At 34.7% G+C, this 22,528-nt stretch overlaps 3 protein-coding genes across 7 annotated transcripts; 2 read left to right on the top strand and 1 right to left on the bottom strand.

The window, feature by feature from the left end:
• Positions 1 to 860: 860 nt before the first annotated feature.
• LOC115992092 (transcription elongation factor 1 homolog) lies at positions 861 to 4,047 on the bottom strand. Of its 4 annotated transcripts, none has more exons than XM_031116143.1 (5): positions 3,879 to 4,047; positions 2,313 to 2,453; positions 1,706 to 1,776; positions 1,421 to 1,442; positions 861 to 1,337 (listed from the first exon to the last, which is right to left on the bottom strand). In XM_031116143.1, exons 2-5 carry the CDS (start codon positions 2,423 to 2,425, stop codon positions 1,277 to 1,279), a joined length of 267 nt encoding a protein of 88 aa, XP_030972003.1. In that variant the 5' UTR covers positions 2,426 to 2,453; positions 3,879 to 4,047; the 3' UTR covers positions 861 to 1,276. The 4 variants fall into 4 exon arrangements, with proteins under 4 accessions (XP_030972003.1, XP_030972005.1, XP_030972004.1 ...); XM_031116145.1 differs by having other exon boundaries at positions 2,313 to 2,435; positions 3,879 to 4,027; XM_031116144.1 differs by having other exon boundaries at positions 2,313 to 2,439; positions 3,879 to 4,027.
• Positions 4,048 to 5,864: 1,817 nt separating this feature from the next.
• Positions 5,865 to 9,187, top strand: LOC115992087 (zinc finger BED domain-containing protein RICESLEEPER 1-like). Its single transcript, XM_031116135.1, has 4 exons — positions 5,865 to 5,946; positions 6,448 to 8,702; positions 8,793 to 8,868; positions 8,983 to 9,187. The coding sequence occupies exons 2-3, from the start codon at positions 6,537 to 6,539 to the stop codon at positions 8,838 to 8,840; spliced, it is 2,214 nt and encodes a 737-aa protein (XP_030971995.1). The 5' UTR covers positions 5,865 to 5,946; positions 6,448 to 6,536; the 3' UTR covers positions 8,841 to 8,868; positions 8,983 to 9,187.
• Positions 9,188 to 14,130: 4,943 nt separating this feature from the next.
• LOC115992088 lies at positions 14,131 to 20,985 on the top strand. 2 transcript variants are annotated; one of them, XM_031116137.1, is made up of 8 exons: positions 14,131 to 14,715; positions 15,522 to 15,725; positions 15,873 to 16,367; positions 16,798 to 16,908; positions 17,894 to 18,082; positions 18,902 to 19,126; positions 20,318 to 20,438; positions 20,531 to 20,985. In XM_031116137.1, exons 1-8 carry the CDS (start codon positions 14,335 to 14,337, stop codon positions 20,641 to 20,643), a joined length of 1,839 nt encoding a protein of 612 aa, XP_030971997.1. In that variant the 5' UTR covers positions 14,131 to 14,334; the 3' UTR covers positions 20,644 to 20,985. The 2 variants fall into 2 exon arrangements, with proteins under 2 accessions (XP_030971997.1, XP_030971998.1); XM_031116138.1 differs by having other exon boundaries at positions 14,132 to 14,715; positions 15,876 to 16,367.
• The last annotated feature ends 1,543 nt before the right edge of the window (positions 20,986 to 22,528 follow it).

Genomic DNA, 22,528 nt, shown 5'->3' on the forward strand with positions numbered 1-22,528 from the left:
AGGGAGGGAGTTTGCCTCTTATGACTGAAGTATTAAATTTTGGCATTTATCACCATCTGGTATTTTGCTACTAGGTCAAGAATTTCACTTTCCTACTATGTAATCCAGTAATGTAGTCTTAGATCAGGTTACATGCAAAAGCAAAAACACTGATGCAACTTCGTTTGTTTTGATAGGAAACACAATGTTTTCTAGAAAATAACCAATTTTCTGGAAAGCAATTTTGAGAAAGATTACTTGTTTTGTTGATAGTCAATAAGAATTGTATTGGAAAGAAAGTGAAGTTACAGAAACTCTCCATGTACACAGGAAGTGTACTGAACTCCAGGAAGCTTATGACTAGCAAAAAAGTACATAATGTAAGGAGAGCAAGAAAAACAGTTTTAGATCCACGAGAATGTTCTTCCCCTGAAAAGTTTTTGACTATTTCACTCGCTCCAAATAGTCCACCACAAGCACAATGATATGCACCCCATATAATTGTTGCCCGTGACGACTAAAGCTCCCTCCTCCTCAACACGCCAACAGCTCCACCATGTGCTGTGGCAGTAACCAAGAAGTGCCAAACAAACAAAACTCCGAAGGTAGCTTACATGCAATGACTGAGCAAATGGTCCACCTCTTTTCCAGAAAACTTTATGACCTTGAAAAAATGAGTTGAAAATCATTTTTTTGGTGACTGGCACTCTCAACTGACTAACTTACTAAATGCAAAGATCCATTGATAAAACCCACAGATTGGAATAGCTCAGCCCTGTAAGTTTCCGATAACTTGAAAAGACTAGATAAAATATTTGAAAAATTGTTTCCCCGCATATAAAGAAGAAAATCTCCCCATATCAAACACACGAATGCTGTAGTTTACATGAAAAAGGACCCTACAACAATTTATTGTATAAACAACTGAATGCCTAGCTGTAACTTCGGCACAGAACATCAAAAAGCAAGCTCCCTCAATTCAGCATTGAAGAAGAGAACAAAAAGTAAACCAGAAACTCTCATACATTACGTAATCACATTACATTGGCATATAAAAATTACATATTTCAGAGCAAAACATTGGAATACTTGATATTTGGATAGCATATTTGTAAGACAGTTTCCTTGATGTTTTGCACAAATTATTCTCTCTTAATTCCCATGCATTAGGGTCCTACTTAAAACTACGATACTGCTTGCAGAAATAGATGCGCACTGCTTCCATCAAGATAGTTGCTGGCTTGAAATTTAATATATATTCCTACACAGCTGTTATTCCAGTGCATCAGTTCTCCTTTTAGGCACCGTCATCCTCAAGGGTGTTAACCCGTTCACATTCATCAATCCATTCACTGTATCTGCAATCACAACTTCAACATAAGAGAGAGAGAGAGAGAGAGAGAGAGAGAGAGAGAGATAGGGAGAGGGAGAGAGCACTTACATGTCTATTGGCTCAGACAAAGCTGCACATGCAAGGGAGAAAATGTGTAAGAATTAGTTCAATTATAATTCTCAATAATCTCTTAGCAACAAATAAAATAAAATCTCAGTATTCACCATGCCTTTTTAGTTTTCTATTCCCCCTACCATCTCTAATAAATTTATGAAATTGAAAGGGGAATCACTGTTACATGTGGTAATTTCATGATAAAAAATGCTGTCTCGAATTTAATCTACTCAAAGAATATCACTTTATACATGGCAAAGCAATGCTTTGACAAATTACCTGTGACGGTGGTGCTAAAGCTCTCCTGGCATATTCTGCACGAGGCTTCCCCAATCAAGTTCTTCATATCACTGAAAGCAGATAAATTCCAAAAGTAAGAATAAAACCATGTACTCCACAACATCAACATATAGAATCAACCTTATACATGTTTGTTCACATGACCTTCCACTAGCACATAATCAGCCATATGCAATCAATTTTCATTGGACATGTGTGCGTGTGGCCTGAAAAGGGTCGGAGGTGTGGTGGCGGCATCCCTATCCATGTGCCAACAAGGCATCCCAAAGAAGGGTATATCCGACTGACCCTAGGTGAATGTAGTGTGATTCGACACTCAAGTCAAGGAATTGAATGACAAGAACAATCACATTTACCAATTACTATTCATCCTTATCTATTTGATGCAGTGGTGTGGTACAGAAAAATAATGGCAAACATGACATACTAACAGAGAAATACAATTTGTTTTCAAAAAAAAAAAACCTGCTGATGTCCAACAGTTCCCCACTAGTCAATTTGAGATAGTTGGGCCACTGGTACTTTAGACATTCCTTTACATATATGATCGTCATACAGCATACAAGAAAATCACATATATACTTACATTCTGCATTCAACACTTGTGCCATGGTTGCAGAAAGGACAGCTGAAGACAGTGTCAAGCTTGTCCATTCTCTTCTTAGGTGGTGGCTTTGTTTTTGCTTTCCTCTTCCCCATAGCTCAAATCCTTCCTTCAATACAAAACCTTTTTATTTAAAGCAAAGTCAGTTTATAATCAATACACAACAACCAAAACAGCAACAACAACAACAAATAAAGCCTTAGTCCAAATAGTATGGGGTTATAGATCAACCACACTTACATCAATTTCCAATACACACACACACACACACACACACACACACACACATATACATATATATAGAGAGAGAGAGAGAGAGAGAGAGAGAGAGAGAGATGGGTTCAAGTTAAACTTGGTGTAACTCACTGTATCTAACGGCTAAAAAAATATCATTAAATGCTATTGGTTCCCAACTCATTCATAATTAATACTAGCATTTTCTCTCTCTCCTTATATTAATTTGAACCAATTTCAAACGTAGGGTTAAAAATGGGGAAGCGTCACTGTTTTCTTTAAAGTGTCTTCTTCTTCTTCAAAGTAATAATTGCTGGATCAAGAAAAATCTCTCCCTCTTGCAGATACAAGTGGGATCATAACAGTTAACACAAACACAAAATAAAATATGTTAAGGACCACCAAGCTTCATATCCTTATATTGGATCTGGAGGATTTGATATAGATTTGATAACTGGAGGCATATATAATTTCCACAAAAGATCTAAACGTAACCAAAGCAGAAAACAAAAACAAAAACAAAAAAAATGCCAATGAACTTTGGTCCAGTTGATAACATCCGTTTTTCTGTATAGTTTTTTTTTTTCAAGTATAGAAATGCAAGTTGTTAAAAATGGCAGTATGCCCTTTAATCAAGTGAAAAACAATAAATAAGGAGAGAGAGAAAATGCTAGTATTAATTATGAATGAGGTGGATCCGTTAGATCTCTTATGAATCTTTACACCAAGTGTAATTTGAACTCATCACACACACACACACACACACACACACACATATATATATATATATATAGATGCTAATAACAATTTTCTCAAAACTTTTGCAATACCATACTCTTCAAACAAATACAAGATTCAACACTGACTAATATATACCTAATCAAGAAACAATTCTTTGCTTAATCCACGGGCAATACAAAACCTAACCTTTTTTTTGGCTGAGAGATTAAACGAAAACATAAAAGAATGATTATTAAACATAATATTGAAATCAAATAAAAGCCCTAGAATATAACTAATAAAATCGGATTCTAGGTCAATTAAATTGTAAAAATTATACTGTTTGGTTCCTAAGAAATTTCCAAAAAAAATATATAAAAAAACCATGAAATTAAACTTCGCAAATAATTTATCGGAAATTCAATAACCTCTTATCAATGCTTCGACATAATTATTTAAAATTTCAATTGCAAGAAAACAAAGAAGAGAATAAATGAATTTAAAGATTTTCTACTTTTCTATAGATTCCCTATATTTCTCGGGAACCAAAAAGAGCGTAACAGAAAAGAAAATCAAAAGGAAAAAAAAGCGTACCGACGGAGTCTGATTTGCGAGTTGATCAGAAACCCCAAATATTTCACACACAATGAATGAGAGAGAGAAAGAGAGAGATACTTATGGGTTCAAGATTGTAGATATTTTGTAGCAAGTGAATAGAAGAGTAAACCCTTTAGGTCAATAAAAGGAGGAGAAAAACAAAATAAAAACAGAGAAAATACTTTTTCTTTTCCAGGTGTAAGACGGAAACGGTGCTATATGAAACGACACCGTCTCATAAGGATACTTAGGTTATGTTTGGATTAGGCCTAAAACCCACGTTTGCGCCTGCATTTTTTTTTTTTTTTTTTCACGCGTTTGTGAGACTTGCAGCTGCTGTTTATGCACTGTTTAATGAACAGTAGCCATAAAGTTTGACTTTTCTCACTTTTTTCAATCAATCAGTGCACATCGTGTACTGTTTATAGACCCACAAATTTCACTTTTCAACAATTTTTTTCATTAAAAATGGGTCTCACGGTACTATTCACACATTTAAAAAATATTTTGCTATAGTTTTTTTCAGTTTTCAGCTGTATCTAAATGGACCCTAATTACTCAAAATTGAGTTTATTTATTACATTAATTTTTTAATTTAAGTTGTATTGGTCCTTAAAGTTTTTTTTTTTTTTTTTTAATTTAATATTCTCGTGTCAAAATGAGTCAACCTACCAGTTATTTATGAATAATTTTAGATAATACTTATTAAACAATAATATCTATTAAATGAAGCATCTCACAAATATTTTTTATTTTATAAAGTGAAAAATAATAAGAGTTTTATAGTTTGATGGGTTGATGCCTCTTATTATTTTCAACTTAAATATCTAAGGTTTAAATTCTCTCACTCCCATTATCGAATTTAAAACTATTGAATTTAAAAAAGAAGAAGACAAAATTACATCTCTTAAATCCGAGTTAATTATTATGCCGATTAGTGTTTTGTAATACTAAAAAAACCATTTAAATAAAAATAAACAGCTTAATAAAAAAGACTAAATTAAACTCCATCAATGACTAATCAAAGAGGAAAAAATAAAGTGAGATCCAGTTAGCTCAACTGGAAAAGTCTCTGTCGATTGTATAAGAGATCGGGGGTTCAATCTCCACCTACACAAAAAACTGATTGGTGTCTTGGTTTGATGATAAAGAGTTATCATCAGAAGCGAATGCCATAAGTTGAAACTCTCTCTCAAAAAATAAAAAATTATAGATATCAAAATTTTTCCCATCAAAAAAAAAAAAAAAAGCACTATATCATCCACTAAACTCACTAGCCATTGAAAATGTAAAATCAACTTGCATAACATTTGCCAACACGGTGTTTGATCTAAAAAGGGAACAAAAAATACATCACACTCAAAATAAATCAAAACAAGATCATGGCTACAATCAAAATCAAGCACACATAACATTTGACTACTTACTATGTTAGCGAATTGGCCACATGAAACTCAAAATTACTTGCCCAAAAAAAAAAAAAAAAACCCCAACTTGTTGGGTGTTCTTGTTCGTGAGTCTACCTAATCGTCCAATTGAAGATTTTCTAATTGACGAATAATGCTCGTGCTCTTCCTCACTTAAAAACATCGTCATGAAAAATCTATCTATCATTAATTTCCATCCATAAAACCTTGATTCTAGCTATAGCCCTAGTACTTGTCTCCTTAACAAGCAAATCCCTCCTCTTCTCATTTTAGCTCAAATCATTATTAGATCCATTCATAGTTATACTTTAAAAATAAAATAAAAGTTAGGGTATTAAATTGATTTATTTATTTTTAAAAAACCATACTTCTAATTTTTACCTATAGTAATTTCTTTAAGAAAAACTCATAACTTTCTTTATTGATTTAATTTTCAGAGTTTAAATCAAAACGACTTCGCATTGCGTAGGCGCCAAAAAGAGAAATCCCAATAGAAAAATTGCCGCCCATTTGAAGAGCAGGGTATATAAGGAAATAGTACATTTCTAATAACAAGCCCCACTGCCCCAACACAGTATCCCACCGTACCGATCATTTACTGCCCAATCGAAATCCCAGCGTCAACAAACCTATTTACTGTAAGTAAATTCTCTAACGATTTCGCTCTCTCTTTATTTTCTCTTTCAATCATACTGATTTTTAGCTCCTAATGCATATATGAAAATGTAACATTTTTGCATTTCAATTATGCTCAACTTTTAGTTATTTATTTTTCATGTTGTTGTGAAATTATATACATCACTTTGTGCACATTCTGCTTTTCAATCACTTTTTTTTTTCTCTCTCACAAACATAGTTTAGAAACTGGAATAAATAATCCAAATGATGTTAATAAGGGACAACTGTGTTGTGTTCTAAAATCAATCATACTAATTGATTTTTTAGCTCCGAATATTGTTAAATGTTTTTTGTCTGTTCAATCAAGTTATAGCACATTCCATGCATAAATCCTTTGTGTCACATTTTGCAATTCAATAATTGTTATTTTTTTCTTAAATCAATGTTGTTTTTGGGGCAATTTTTGATTCAGGATTCCATTTTAGCTGTTATTTAGAAATTATGTTCATCACTTTGTGCAGATTTTCTGAACCGAATTTTACCAACTTCTCACAAAAATAGTCTCTTTTAGAATACAACATTCGAAATTCTTTGACACGTGGGTGGCCTAATGGATACCAATGGAGATGCTAATGAAGGCATTATTCTTAAGGTTAACGAGGATGTTAACGAAGACATTAATCTTAAGGTTACAGAAGATGCTCATGAAGGCATTTGTCTTAAGGTTATGGAGGATGCTAATGAAGACAATAATCTTAAGGTTAAGGAGGATTCTAATGAAGGCATTAATCTTAAGGTTAACGAGGATGCTAATGAAGACATTAATCTTAAAGTTAACGAGCATGTTGATATTTTAAAAGAAGATTTGAAGCCAGCCGTGAAGAATCTGAAGAGGACTTATGCAGCTATGAATGGCTTTATAGAAATAACACTTTCAAATGGTCTCAAGAAGGCACAATGTGTTCATTGTGAGGAAAAATTTGTAGTGGAGCCTGGTGATGATGGTGGTACGACTCAATTCAAGAGGCATGTGCAACAATGTGAAGGTTGTGAAGAGACCACTAAGAAGCGTTTGATTATGTCTTATAAGACGTGTAGAATTAAGAATGACAATGTGCGCATACTTAAGAATTTTAATTTTGATCAAGAAAAGGTGAGAGAGGCAGCTGCAGGGATGGTGATTGGGAATGAGTGCTTATTTAAGATGTTTAAGAGCAAAGTTTTCAATTTGTTTGTGAATTCTTTTAATCCAGAGTTTGAGAGAATATCGCCTAGAATTGCAAAAGGTGATTGTCTCAGAATATACGAGGATGAGAAAGAAGAGTTAAAAGAATTGTTAGAGACTGTTGATAAGTTGAGTCTTACAGCAGAGTTGTGGCATGTGGGTAATAAAACAGTTTATGTGTGCCTCACTGGACATTTTTTTGATTCTGAGAAGAAACTGCAAAGGCGCATATTGAGCTTATGTGATGTGCCATCTCCCCGATCTGGACTTGCAATTTCTGATGCTATTTTCAAGTGTCTGCTGGATTGGGGAATTGAAAATAAAGTGTCTTCAATTACAGTAGATTGTTCATCAGCTAGTGGTGTTGCTTTGGATCATTTGAAGCATAGAATTGGCTCTAATGGAAAGCTTTTATTTGGTGGTAAGGTATTTCATCAGCGATGTTGTGTACATATCATAGATCTCATGGCACAGAATGGACTTAATGAGATTCATGATTTCGTGGACAACATACGTAAAAGTGTTAGATATCTGCGTTTATCAAAAAAATGCCTCCTCAAGTTTACTGAAATTGTCAAGCAGTTGCATATGCCTTCAAAGAAATTGATTCTAGATGATTCTGCATGTTGGAATGCAACATATTCTATGTTAGTGGCTGCAATGGAGTTTAGAGAAGTATTTCCTAGATATCAAGGTGGAGATCCAGATTACACCTGGCTGCCTACTTCAGAAGACTGGGAAAGAGGTGAACAGGTTTGTCAAATTTTAAAAGTTCTTGTTGACGTAAAAAAGGTCTTTTTAAGAAGTGAAAATCTAACTGCAAGGGTACTTATGAAGGGTATATGGAAGATAAGAGAAGTTTTGAGTAAAAAATCAATGGCTGAGAATCCTTATTTGCAGGCTGTGGTTCTTAAAATGAAAGGGATTTTTGACAAGTTTTGGGGTGAACTTCCCTTGTTGATAGCTTTAGCTACAGTCTTAGATCCAAGACTTAATATGAACTTTCTTGAATTTTGGTTCCGAGAAAACTATCCAGAATTTGAAGCAGAAAGAAAAATTACCTATGTTCGTGATGCCTTATATGAGCTTTTCAATGGCTATGTTGTCAGTCAAGGTTCAAGCAACAGTGGACAGTGTATGCATGGAGATGGTCCAAAAGGTTGTTCTTCTAGTGTCTGTGTTCATACTGAAGATGATGAGACACTATCTTCCTCGGACTCGTTTGAGCTTTACATGGAGCAACGCACTGCTAAATCTGATAAGCCTGAGTTAGACATGTACCTGGAAGAAGGACCCTGTCACAGTGCTTTGGGATCTGGTTGCAGTGTCTTGGAGTGGTGGAAAGCCAGAAGTTATGGCTACCCTATTTTGTCCAAGATGGCATGTGATATACTGTCAATACCTTTTGGTGCAACTTCAAGGTCTTCCTTGGGCACTCTGCACAGAATTGTTGATCACTATCACGCATCTATGTCAAAGGAGATGGTGCAGGCATTGAGTTGTGCAGCAGATTGGTTAAATTGCTCTAATGGAATTAAAAGTTCCCCAGATGTTAGTATTTTTCTTTTTCGATATAAAAAATTAGTTAAGGTCACATACTGTAAGTATTTTAAATCTAATGGTTGTTGCTTCTCTTTGCAGTATGAAAAAAACTTTGTCAAAGAGATATGGCTACCTTGGGGATTATAGTTGTTTGCAGGCCCATGATGAAACTTCTGTATGTCCATTTCATTCTTCTGAATGCATCATTTTTTTATTTTATTTTTATTACATCACCAATATTTATTCACATAATATGCATAACTATACTCTTAAATTCCTGCTGTTGCAGGTAAATCAGTTCTGTTATTGTGGAGGGTGCTAGAAGTGATTGCTTGTGTTCCATTATCTTCATTTTGTAGGCATAGGATGATGGCATATCAAATTTAAGTTGTTTACGTTTTCTTTGGCATTTGGTGAATTGGTGTTGTGTCTAATCTGTTATATTTAATTGTAAAACCTTATATATACAATCTGTTTCTGTTCAATTATTTTTATTGCAGAACTTTTTAGTTTTCTTTCCTGATCATTTGATTTTGATAAGAATGAAATAGTCAAAGATATAGAGATGTAATCGTTTATACATAACGATGCCTATGAAAACAGAAAGTGCCACTTTTGCCACATTCTGCTTAATTTTATTTCTAGTGTTCAGAATGTGGTTGTTAATAGTGGTAAACATGATCGATGCGGATCTTCTTTGTTGTGCTGGGTGCCATTTATGGTGATATTTGCATAATTTTTCTCCAACTTCACCCTGTACCATTAGTCTTTTCAGCTGCATTCAGAAATTACAATTGGGATTTTAGAAGTAGATTCCATAATTTGTCCTTTTCCTGATTAAGTATGCTCTTGCATCTTTCACTCATTCTCATTTCTTTCTTGTACTTTCTGATCACGTAGCAGTGATTCTGGCTATGCTTATTCTTTATGATCATGATCTACAAGGAATTGCTCCTAAGTTGCAATTTCAATGGTCATGCTCGATTGCTTGTGGATTTGCAACAATAAGTTGTTTTTCAGATGATATTATTTAGTCATATGCATTCCCTTCCGCATTTCCTGGTTCAACCATATGCATGGCTTCATTCTAAAAGCTTTTTATCTTTTTCATCTTAAGCTGCCCTTACATCAGGAAAAAATAATGTGTTTTTTCTACCAATAAATTTTTTGTACGATTGCTCAACAAGTACTGATAAATGTAGTGGAAACTGTAGCATTGAATGGTTTACAATATTGAAGAAAAAAAATCCCGGAACAGAAGAAGAGGCATTAGCAATGAATTATGCAATATCTGACTGCCACTTTTACAGCTAAAAAATGTTCGTCTAGTAACTAAACAAGGATGAGTAAATGATATTTTGTTTTTATTAAATATGGATTTGTTAGAATAATGGTTAAATAATGTAATATATTTATTTTTTAATTGGTTTAAAATTTTGGGATAAGTATCCAAGTAAAAGTGGTGTGGAGTTTAGTCTTGACTTGAGTCTATTTAAATGATACTTTGTGTGCGGGTGTGACCGAACATTCTAAGCTATCTTTGCTAAGACTTAAGAGACCAACGGGTATTGACGAGGTTGATCTTATCACACCACGTTAATTGTTGAGATTTTTTCCCAAATAAACAAATTTAGTATTTTCTTGACTAACTTTCAATTACAGCTTACTCTTATGGTTTCATTTGGCTCTATCACAATCTGTACTCACAAACTTTTCAATTGTTATTTTTGTAATTTTAATTGATTGGATTAAAAAGAAAATGGCATTAACATGGATCTTTTTAAAAGGCAAGATTTAAGTACAGTATTTATGTGTTGTTCCTTAGGTTCTATTTTTAAAATTTTGTCATGTGGATTTTTTTTTCATAGGATTAAAGTGTATTTTTTAATTAAATAGTCATATGGCTGAATCTTAAGAGGGGAACTTAAGAAACAGCACATAAGATACTGTATTTAAGTTTTGTCCCTCTTTAAAATAGCTTAGGAGTCCAATATGGGGGATATGGAAGATAAACCCTAAAAAATAACACCCACATTGGCTTTCCTATACATAATCCAAAATAAAAGTTTATTACAATACTTCTCTGATGGAGAACACCACTTTTTTCCAAATATCTTGTTCATTTTTTGAAGAGTGGGTGTGGATGTTTTGAGAAGGGGAGGAGATAACTGAAAAAGGAATGAATAAAGAATATTAAATAAAAAAGAGTTTAGAATAGAGAATGATGTGCATGTATTGAAAACATTTAGCTAAAACAGAAAAAAAAAATTATTAAGAGTGAGATTTGTTTTGGATGAATTCTTAAGGGTGAGTTAATATGAATGCTATTAAGGGTCTTTGGATAGAATCATTTTTTTTTTCTTTTTTTTTTTTAATGAAAAAATATTTTATTGAACAGAGAAACAAATTACAAACAAAAACTAGCTTCCTCTCCAACAATAGAAACAAAACAGGGAGGGCAGCTACCCCAATTAAAGGAATCAAAAAAATTACAAGCAAAAGACCACTTAGTTAGGGAGTGAGCTATCATATTGGCTAGCCTAGGAACCCAAGAGATAGAAACATTAGAATTTGACTAGTTTTTCTCTCTCCTATAGCTTGTAGGAGAGAGAAAGTTTTCTCTCTCCCTCTGTAGGAGTTCTTTTCTCTTGGTTTTAGTACAAGTTCTCTCCTTCCATCTATACAGGTTCCTTCTCTGAGTCTTTGTAGCCCACAAGGTCTGATTAAAACTCCTTAGCATCATGAATCCTGCAATCACTGGGGGCTTTCAGCATTTTCAACTTACAGATAAGGAAGATGAAGTAGCCATTTCAACCTTGCGACTGGACCTGGGTTTCGGATCTATGGTTTGTCCGTTTCTCATCAAGGTAAGTCCGTTTTTCTGGAGGATTGGTTCAGATCTAAAACCTGTAAATAGGGGAATAAAGGTCCTCCAACTTATGTTCAGATCTTGTGTTCATATGAAATGGCTTCCCTTCTTTTGCTTTATCTGTGTTTTTGTGGGTCTTGGTGAGAAGCATCGTTTGGGGTTCCAAGGTAAGTCCGGTCGTCTTTGGATTTTTGGGGATTGGATCAGAGAATATTGTGGTTGTGTGAGGGTTTTTGTGAAACATGGAGTTGCTAGCAGAAGTGGACCGGCGGAGGAAGGAAAGGATGATGGCACTGGTATACGTAGTCTGGTGAGTCTAGCGAGTAGGGGTACAGAGCGAGTGAGGCACTTAGTTGCTTTGTCAAATCGCACATGCTCCAACAACATGAACCGGCGGCAAGGCAGCAGGTCAAGTGTGCTGTCTGGTCCGCCCTTTGAGCCCAGCGCCCATTTCAGACGTGCTCTCTCGTGCTTCCCAAGGGTCCTCCGTGCAGAAGTCAAAGCTTCGGTTTTGGACTTACTTTTGTTTCCCTCTGAGGCCCAAAAATCTCCCTGCCATTTACCCATAAGTACTCCCTCTCCCTGTTATAAGCCCACCAATACCCCTTTAAAAAGGGTTGCTAGAGCCCAAGGAAAGAAGCCCCAAAATTGCAATATGGAAGCACAAGAATTTAGATGGGCTCTTGGGTTCATGGGGGAGGGGGGTGCATAGTTTGTTTGTTTTCTCCCCGTTGTTTTGTTGGCTTTCACTGATGTATCTCTTTCATATGAATGAATAGTTCATGTTTTTTATATATATAAAAAAAAAAAGAAACATTAGAATCTATTGATATTATTTCGACGAGATTGTTATTGGGTAAATTTTAATAAATTATATAACTAAAATTTTATCTGTGATTAATAGACAAATTTAATATCTATTTTTGTATTTATCAAAAGAAGAATTAGTCTCACTAAAAACCTATATATATATATATATATATAACACTGATTTAGGGACTATTTGGTGTTACTTTTGGAAGGGTAACAAATGCTATAATGGGATCCCTTAAAATTTAGAGATTACAAGTTTAAAATAATAAAGAAAATTAAATTAAAGTACACTGTTAGATTTTAGGTGTGAAGTTGTTTAATTTTAATCAGGCTTGTTTGGTAAGAGATTATAAACAATAGTTTTTAGTGTTTAAACATAGAAAACTATGAATCCAAAAAAAAGTGTTTGGTAGGAATTTTAGGAGTGTTTGAGTTATGATTTTTATTTTAGGGTGTTTAAACACTACCAGTTTTCAGGAAGGTCTTAAAGAAAGTAACAGTGCTGTATATCCAAAATGGCTTAAGTCTTGGATACATAACACAGACCTTAAACCTCTATAACTCATGCTCATTTTCCAATGTGGGATTTACCCACTATTTTTTCTTTTGAGAATACTAAGTATTTTAATACACACATGGGGAGATAGAAGAAAATCTTAAGGAAACTGATAATAATGTACTCTTAATAGTTTTTTATATTTAGTGTCCGTTTGGCATGATTAATTTTGCCAACTTATTTTATTATTCAACTTATTTTTACTATTATTCATGGGTCTTACTTAGGAATGACAATTTTTCCCCGTCTTGCTTAACTTGCCCCTCCCCGCTTCGCCTCGCACGAGTTTTCCCCATCCCGCAAATGTGGTGGGGGCAAGAATGGAGCCAGATTTTAGCTGTGCACCAGGGGCGAGACGGGGATGGTTTTGACTTTTTAGACCCACCCTGTCTGCCCCTTCTTGTCCCCGCCCCACCCCACCCCACCCCACCCCACCTCATGTTGTTAAGAGTTATAATTGTAAAATTTTCATACTCTAAAACCCTACTATTTAAACAAACATATCAATATTAACTTATTTTATTCTCCCCCATGTAGTTCTTTGCCTTTATTTTGTCATATGCTATACTATAAGATTTTTTATTTTTTATGATTGTCTTGTTAAACACTTGGATATATTATTCAATTATTTCTAAAAATTGATTTGATTTGATGGGATGAATTAAGTGGTAATTTAAAGTATATTTTTATTAATTAAATAGGTTTCATTAAAAAAATTGTACTAGTTGGGTAAATTAACAAAAGTAGTAGAGTTTTACGGGATGGGGCGGGGCTTCGCAGGGCCCCAAGTGGCGAGGATAGGACAAGAAAATTTTCCTTGTCATACAGGATAGGACGTGGATGGGGTAAGACAAAATCTTGTGGGGCAGGGGAAGACCCCATCCTTTGGACCCGCCTCGCCTCATTGCCATCCCTAGTCTTACTGTACTATTTTAGTTAATTTTTATTTTTATTTACAGTACTTTGAGCAAAAAATTTTCAATTTCAGCAAAATAACGGATTCAAAATATACCCTTCATTATTTTATGAAATTTCAGCTCTACAATATTGTGAAATGCAAAATTTTAATTAATCGAAAAGAAAACAAATAATACTATATAAAAAACAGAATCTAACATGAAAGACGAAAATTAAAAGTAAATGGCGAAAAAGAAGAACCTAAATATTTATCAAATGTACTTTAGTTTAAAAAAAAAAGAAAAAGAAAAGAAAAATCTCAACTTCCTGCAGACAACACTCTTATACAGCAAGCATACATACAGGGCCATGGCAAACGGAGGTCTTAATAACAGTTAACAGTAATAGTAAGAAAAGAAAACATATGATTTATGAAACGAAAGAGGGAGCTGTAGAGTTTAATTTTTGAAATTGTGATCCAAAACCCTAAACCCATCCACACACCAATGCAGCTCCTTCAACTTCAATCCCTCACTCTCCCTCTACTTCCAAAACCCCTAAATTTAATCCCAAAACTACCCCTCAAAACCCAAAGAAAACCCTCACCGGTCCTCTCATGCTCTCCCACCGACCAAGAACTACAAGTCCTGGAAGCCGCCGTGTTGGACTCCGACGAGAAGAGCCTCCCCTGCGTGCGAACCTACGAGAACGACTCCTCTCGCCTCGCTCTCGTCGGAGCCGTCTCCTTCCACCAGGCCTTGACGGCCGCCGCTGCCGACGGTGGTCGAGCCGCCGACGAGCACCTCGACTCCGGCATCCCCGCTATGGTCATCGAGACCGTGTTCCCGGCCCGCTCCGATGACCACAGCACCGTCTCCACTCGACTGGTACCTTCATTTCCATCACCTTCTCTATCTTTCAATAACGTTTTATAGAATTCTAAATAAATTGATAGAAATCATAGTTATGATAGACTTGCATAATTGCATTTGCCTCTAGTTTTGAAAAAAAAAGGGATGTGGGTTTTGATTGAATTGCGTTTATTATTTGAATTAGTGGTTGAGATTAAGTTGCTAAGTGTGTATAGATAAAAGATGAACTTATTTTCAATGGCTTGTTTTGTTTAGAAAAATAAGTTGTGTAAAAGTAACTACTAGGTACAGTTGTACGCGAAGTTTTAAAAAGCTGTACATAAGCTGGTGGATAAAATAAGCTGACATTTTAAATTAAAACAAATAGATAGACCCGGATTAGTGAGGGTGCGATTGAAACAGTTGATGACTAAGTGTGGTGCAGTCTCTCTCATTATGATCTTTTGGGTTGTATTAGAACCTGCCAGGTAAGTACTACATGAATGGGAATTTTTATTGCTTGGTTTGTATATGTCTTGTGTACATGTAGCCGACCTTGATTAGATTGTTTAGGATTCATAGCTGATCCCAAAATTTTGGGGACATGGTGGTGGTGGTGGTGGTTGTTGTTGTTGTATTGTGGTTGATTGGTTGTTACGCTGGTTCTGAGTTCTTCCTACTTCTTCAGGGTTCTTAATGACCTTTAAAAGTATCTGGTGTTCAGTTTCCCATTCTACGATCCTTTCTGTTGGTCTTGATTATGTAGGCATGAATAACCTTGAGATGAATTGTTATTTGAGTTCCATTGTTGAATATATGTCTAAAGTCATTTTCTTTAACAGTTTTTGCCTGCTAGGAAAGTTAGCGAAAGAGCGAAAAAGCTCAGGAGGTCTATCTCAGAAGATATGCTGTTGAGCACCACCTCTAGAAATATACTTGCCATGACATTTAGACAAGTAGTTTTGGAACAGCTTTGGAGCTTTGAACTGGTTGTTTTTAGACCTGGGTCAGAAAGAAATATGGAGGATCTGGAAAACCCAAGAGAGGTTTGTCATCCTTTCTTATGTATTAAGCTCTTGCATTTTGGTGTCTGCATCGCTTTTCCGTAAATTGTAATATCATATAAATATGTCTGCCCTGCAGGTGCAACATTGATACTGATAGGTTCAGTTCTCTTATGCCTTTCGTATCAGCAGGTCCCTGCATCTTTTTCTCTTAGCTCATCAGATGAAAGGGCTATCGCTGTGCTTGCGGAAGCTATTTGCATTTCTGCTCTTCAAAGCACTGAAAGACATTTCCTTGATAATATATTGAGCAAACCTTCAAGTAATATCTTCCGTTGGTTTCGAAAGCCCACAAGGATTGCATCAAAAGATTCCTCAGTCATCATATATGAGTTATTTGAGGATGAGATAATTGAAAATGCCAAGACTCTGTTAGAAGATTTTAATTCAACAAAGGAAGGCTATAAGCCCAAGAAAACAGAATCAAAGCACCATTGGTGGATGCTGTCAGGACAGACTGAATTGGAAAAGATTGGTGGTCCACAGTTCAGTGCTTGGACAAGGGAGTATGTTCCTGCTTATAGGCTACAAATTGACACAGATATACTCAAGAATATAAAATTTGAGGGCTGGAAAAAGTCTACAAATAATGTGTGGGAAGTACTTCTCACGCACTCCCAAATGGTTAGACATGCTTTCTTTACTTCCTTGGGTTTTAGGCTTTTAATGGTATTTTTTCTTGTTGCGACAGATGTGGGCATTTATACATGTTTGAAGTATCTGTAACCACTTTAGGTCTCTGGCTTAAATTTTTTTTTTAAAAATTTAAAATAGGATAGCAATGTGCATGATGAAGAATGAAGAACCCCCCTCCTCACTTTCCTTCTCTTCCTCCCTCAGAAATAGAAAAGAAAAGAAAAGAAAAATAGTGCAGAGGCAGTTTGGTGATCATATAAGTATTAAGTGTGATGAAGCCGTATTTGTAAAATGCTTTTACAAGGATTGATTTTACTTTAACTTGTTAATTCCAATCTATTGGGATATATATTTGATTGGGTTTTTGTTTTATAGCATTGATGCTATTTCAATCTAGCTTATCAATTAAATTTTGCAGGTTGGATTGGCAGGCATTTTAGATCTCTACTATGAAGATCTTTACTCGCTGCCCAACAAACAACTATCATGTGGTGTGGTTGCAAATTTTGCAAACTTGTCCAACAAAAAGGTACCCAATTAATTAATTAATTTTTTCTTTCCTTTCTGGTAAAAACAATTGGAGCCTTGATTTTGCATGGTTTGCAAACTGATATGTGCAATGGTTTTCTTGACTCTCTGGCACTAAGAAAGGAATTTCAATGAATTTTAGAAATAAGAAGGTTTTTGGTGCTCTGAATATTTTGAGATTCAAGAATGAATCATTAGAAGACAGTGGCTCTGGTGTTTTGAATTTGTGATCGTTAGAAGACAAGTGCAATCCTTGCAATACTAAAAAAAAATTGGACACTGGTTATGAGTGGGTGTAAGGTGATACAATATTTACTTGTGGGAGAGAGTTGTAGTGAGCATACACCATTACCCCAGTAAACAGTGATTTTGTTAGTAGTTCAACATATATTCACAATTTTAGAGTTTATCATGAATAATCAGTCTAACAATTGTTGCCAATGAGCTCTAACTCAAATTGCACCTCATTCCCTTGTAAGAGTAAAAGGTGGAGAGTGGGGTTGTGCATTCAAGACCTACTAGCTGCATATCTAACTTACCAATAAAGAAAAATTTTCTAAAGATATATATATATATTTTCTGGATATTTTGGCTTTGAACATTCAAGAAAAAACAGTACTCCTTTTGGTATTTCAGATAGATCTGGAAAATCTCCAAGTGAACTCATACTGCAGTCAAATTTGAAACTTATATAGGGGTACTCTGACTTAGTTTGTTGTGTTGCTTACTGGTACTTCTTGTTCACTATCTCGTTTGACTCCTTGTCAGCATCTTTTTCTGGGGCTTCAGTGCTAACTCCTTTCAACAAAACCTTATCCTAAGTCCCAACTAGTTGTAGCCAACTGTGTGTCTGAAATTGGTGGTAAACTTATTAGGGAAAAGCTGTGCTTGATCTCTGATTAAATTTTTTCAGTTGAGATAACGCTTTTTTAAATTCAGGTGAGTTCTGTTAATTGCTCTGGGCTAATATGTTCCGTAACTTGCAGAGGAGGTCTTCTTGGTTGAAAATGATGTCTGTTAGCCTTGCGAGTGGAGTTTTTCTGGTTATAATCAGTGCTCTTGGTCAACTTGGTTTGCCTCATCTAAGCAAAGGAGGAAGGTACCCTGTAGAACATAGGCCTCTTCCATCATCTGAAGTTGACTGTGCACTAATCCAGTCTCTGGATGCGAGAGAGGTATTTATGCACTGAGATAATTATATGTTTTTCCAAATTTAAATTACTTTGGTTTAAACATATATGATACTTATCAAAAAAGGGAAAAAAATAAAAAAAATAAAACACATGGCAGTTCATGCGAAATTAATGTGTGAGGATATGGAAGAATAAGAAGCAGGGAGGTTGCTTCCAAGTTCTCCCAAGAAGAGCCCTCAAGATATAGCAATTCTTATATCTATTTGTTCACACTTTTGACTGTAAAATAAAAATTTTATATCAAATGCTTCCCTCTGGGTGAGACAGCTATAATTCGTGTTGGCCCCTTTGTAATCAAATGGTAAGTGTAAGCCAAGGCTTAGCCTTATGTGGCAAACCTTTTTATGATTCAACTCATACTGCTTGCACTATATGTTACTTTAATGAAAATTTAAAAACAAGGATCAACCATGTATGAGGCTATGAGCTACATTTCAAATTTGTTTGATTCTAATGTATATTCCATCACTTTTCTTGTTACTTTGTTATGTTCTGTTTGTTTAATATATTTTAGCACATTCCTAATATAGTTTAACTTGTGATGAAATTATAACTGTGGGACTTTTAAAAAAAAATCTCATTACCACTCTATCACTAATTGTATAAATATGTTGAAGTACATTTTCTGTTATGGCTTACTTTGTGATTTTAGGGGGTAGAATGCTATGCCTTTTACTTCAAATGGTCACTTCAAAGCATTAATTCCATATTGTTGGGGTGTTATCATAGTTGGAGCTTTAATTGTAAATATATATTATTTCCTTTATTGTAAAGCTTTAATATTTAATTGAATTTGAATAGTTGGAAGAATTCGGCGTCTCAATTGTCAAAAAGATAAAAGATGCTTTTGGTTGGGCCGGTGATATAAGGACTGAAACAAGAATTGGTGCTTGGACTGGGGAATTACCGTCCTACCTGAGGATGGTTGGTGAAGCCGATTCCAATATCGAAGGCATTTCAACTGCCCCTTCAGAGAAAATTGACACAGACATGAGAATTTCTGCCCATGATATTGCTAGTTATCAGGTAAACTCAAATTGTTTATAGAATCTTTGCCTTATTTCTTGCATTTTCTTTGTCACAGCGTAATTAAACAATAAAGGAGAAACATAAACATAGATAGTTTTATGATTCTAGTATCCACATGCTTAGCATTTTTTTGGGATGGTATCATGGTAACTGAGGAGTATCAACTTAATAAGTAGTCATAGTTAGTGTGATTTTATTCACTGTAAATCATTTTGTGAATGCTGAGAACAGAGAAGAAAGTAAAGACCAATAGTTGTGGGAAATGTATAAATTCAATGGTCTGCTCTAGACTGGTTTATTTGACCAAGTCTAGCTGGCTATAACATTGATCTCATTTGTTGAAAAGCTTTCTGTATTGCACTAAGCAAAGGGCAAGTCTTGTCTGGGAGACGCTGAAAATCTTGTCACTTTGTGATTTAGTGATTGATATCGACGGTATAGCTCTTTGAATTTGAAGTGGCATTACTCACTTGAATATGAAAGGAATTGCTCTCATCTTTCTGTTGTTAACATATGACTATAACACAATATCACCGATTCTAATTTTCCATCAGTACAGCCTTGTTTGATCATTGAATTACTCTAATTGCTTAATTTAAAACTAAAGTAAAGATCTTTACCTCAATTGATCTGCTTCATAATGATGTTGATCAGCATCAGTTAGGGTTGGCAAAAAAAATTTATTTACTTATTTATTTTTTAAAAAGAAGAAAAAATTGGGCCAATGACTCGGTTCTGTTCATAATGATGTTGATCTCTACCTCTACTTCAATTCGAACTTTTATTGGCCTTCTCCTCTCTTATTCATCCATTCCCAAATGTGTTTTCTTGATGCACATGCACAATACTTAAAATTTCCTAGGGGTTTTGAGTTTCATATACCTGTAACAACCATTGGGTGGTCCATGATGATCACTCTGGATCTTTTGTGGATTTAAGAATCAAATGAAGAAAGGGATTGTTCTTGCTTCATTTTGGCTATAGTACTGTACATAACCGAAACTGTTTAGTGTGGGTGTGCCATGCAATTTTATTGGTGGTATGTTAATATCCTGGAAAATATTGTCTATGATCATATTATCGTTTGTTGCTTATCTTGCCCTTACAAATTATAGCGCCCTCTGCTTCTTTTTTGTTGGGGATGCATTGCTGCCAATTTGCTTATTTTTAATATTTGTTGAAATTTAGGTGGTTTTGTCAACTGATGGAAAGTTAGTTGGGTTCCAACCTACAAGCCGGGTTGCTGTTAATCGTTGGGCTGCTAATCCCTTAGCAAAGGAGTTGTATGGTGGAAGAAAGCTCTCCCCTGGTAGGTGCTGATTTGCTTATACTTTTAAGTCACTGTGTCTTGAGTTGCTGCTGAATTAATATAGTTTGTCCTTTTGGTCCTGGCTCGAGTAGGTTTTATTGAACCTGGTCTCAAGTTCCATCATCCCAGTGAGCTAGTTGTAATGGAGTTGCTGATGTCGGAAAATCCAGATGCCTGTTTTGCTTTGGCCAGGCCTTTTCGATGATCATTGCCTAGTTGTTATATGCGAAAACTACTGCCTGTTGCTTGTCATTCTATCCCCATAGGGTTTAACGCCATTATACTGGAAATTCATATGTTAGATTATATCGCCACAGGAAATGTTTTGTTTGAATATCCAAATACCATTCTAGCCTCTCTAGGTGTTAGCGTCATTAGCCCTGAGATTTGAAGGAATTGTTGGAAGATGAGTCTAAATTATTATAGGAAAGAAGGGGATGATCTTTCCTCTAAACAATTTCTTGTTGATAGAATATATTGATTGCAGAGAAAGCAAGAATGCTACTTAGGGTAACTGTGATAAATGCTATACTTAGGTTGCGTTTGACATTGGGTTAAAAAGCCAGCTTTTTTTATTATTAAATTTATTTTTGTTACTATTTATGGGTTCTATTGCACTTTTTGGTACTTTATTTACAATATTTTCAGCAAAAAAATTTCAGTTTCAGTTTCAGCTAAATAAGCTGTTTCCAAATAAATTCTTAATGTAACTTTAACTGTACGTGAGGGTGTGTGTGTGCGCGCGCGTGTCTTTTTTTTTTTTTATAAAAAAAAACAGAATCACCTCTAAAAATATAAGCAATTTCTTAGGAAAAAAAAAGGCGAGAGATAATCTTTATGCCTTTTCATTGTGAAATATGTATACCCGGACAATATGTGGGGACTTGGTGGCTAACATGAATTATGCTGTGACATTTGCTTTAAACAAAACACCTAGAAAATAATTATTCCTCGCCGTTTTCATCTTTGCAGGGAATATAGAAGATAAAAGAAAAAAAAATTATAAAATCTAAAATATTATCAATAAATGAAATGAGATTTATAGACATTTCATTGCTAAAAAAATGATTATTACGTAAATAAGTTGAGATACACATTGTGAAAAAAATTCTCAAATGGAAAATGGGGCCCCATGAAAAAGTGATGTGAAAATAACAATTAACAAGAGCCTTTTTTCCCCTCATAAAATGGGTTTCTGAATCACTTAGAAGTTAGAACTAAGTATGAGTCAAATCATAGTTCAGAGCCTCCATTGCAGGAGTGGGGAATTCTCAATCCAAAATAACATCTTCAGAAATATGACTAACATACCGCGCTAAAGAATGAGCCATTAGATTTGATCCAAACGAGAGAGATGGGAACCCGATTTAGTGATAGCTTTCATGATATTGGCATTGTCTTATGAAAAATTGTCTTTAAATGGACTTAAGCAGTAAATTTAGTGGGAGTTAAATACCTAATTTTAAATTTTAAATTTTGAAGGAAGGAGTTTATCTTTTTAGTAATTGTGCTTAAAACTTGAGGTTTATTTTAAGGATGAGGGAGAACATGAGAAAACAAATTAAGAGGAAAGAGAAGATAATAAATGTTTAAACTATTTTATTAATAAAAAGTGATTTAAAAAAAATTTAATAAATTTTTTAAAATTTTGAAAACGTAAACAATGAGAGTTTGTTATATTTCCTTTTAGTAAAAGAAAGAGTTTTAAAAGAAAGAGTTTGTTATATTTCCTTTTAAAAGAAAGACTAGAATGTGTATACTGTGGCTCTGTGATGGTGTGTGTATTGTGTACCAAAATGTAAATACCACACGAAGAAAAATGAAAGAGAAGTACCCAGCTGATGCCCTCTTTCTTCTCATTTTTGTTTTTGTGTTCTCTTTGCTTCGATGATTGCTGGCTATGTTTTGTTTTTGTGTTCTCTTTGCTTTGATGATTTCCGGCTATGTTGTGTTGGTTTCCTCTGTTGGTGTTTGGCTGAAGTGAAACCACAAGGTTAATATTCAAGCTAAAAAATACAAAACCAGAAAAATGAGTAAAAGAAGGGAAAAAAAAAAAAGAAAAAAGAAGAAGGACAAAGTTCTACAAAATT

Source organism: Quercus lobata, chromosome 5 (assembly GCF_001633185.2).
Source record: "Quercus lobata isolate SW786 chromosome 5, ValleyOak3.0 Primary Assembly, whole genome shotgun sequence".
NCBI classification, from domain to species: domain Eukaryota; kingdom Viridiplantae; phylum Streptophyta; class Magnoliopsida; order Fagales; family Fagaceae; genus Quercus; species Quercus lobata.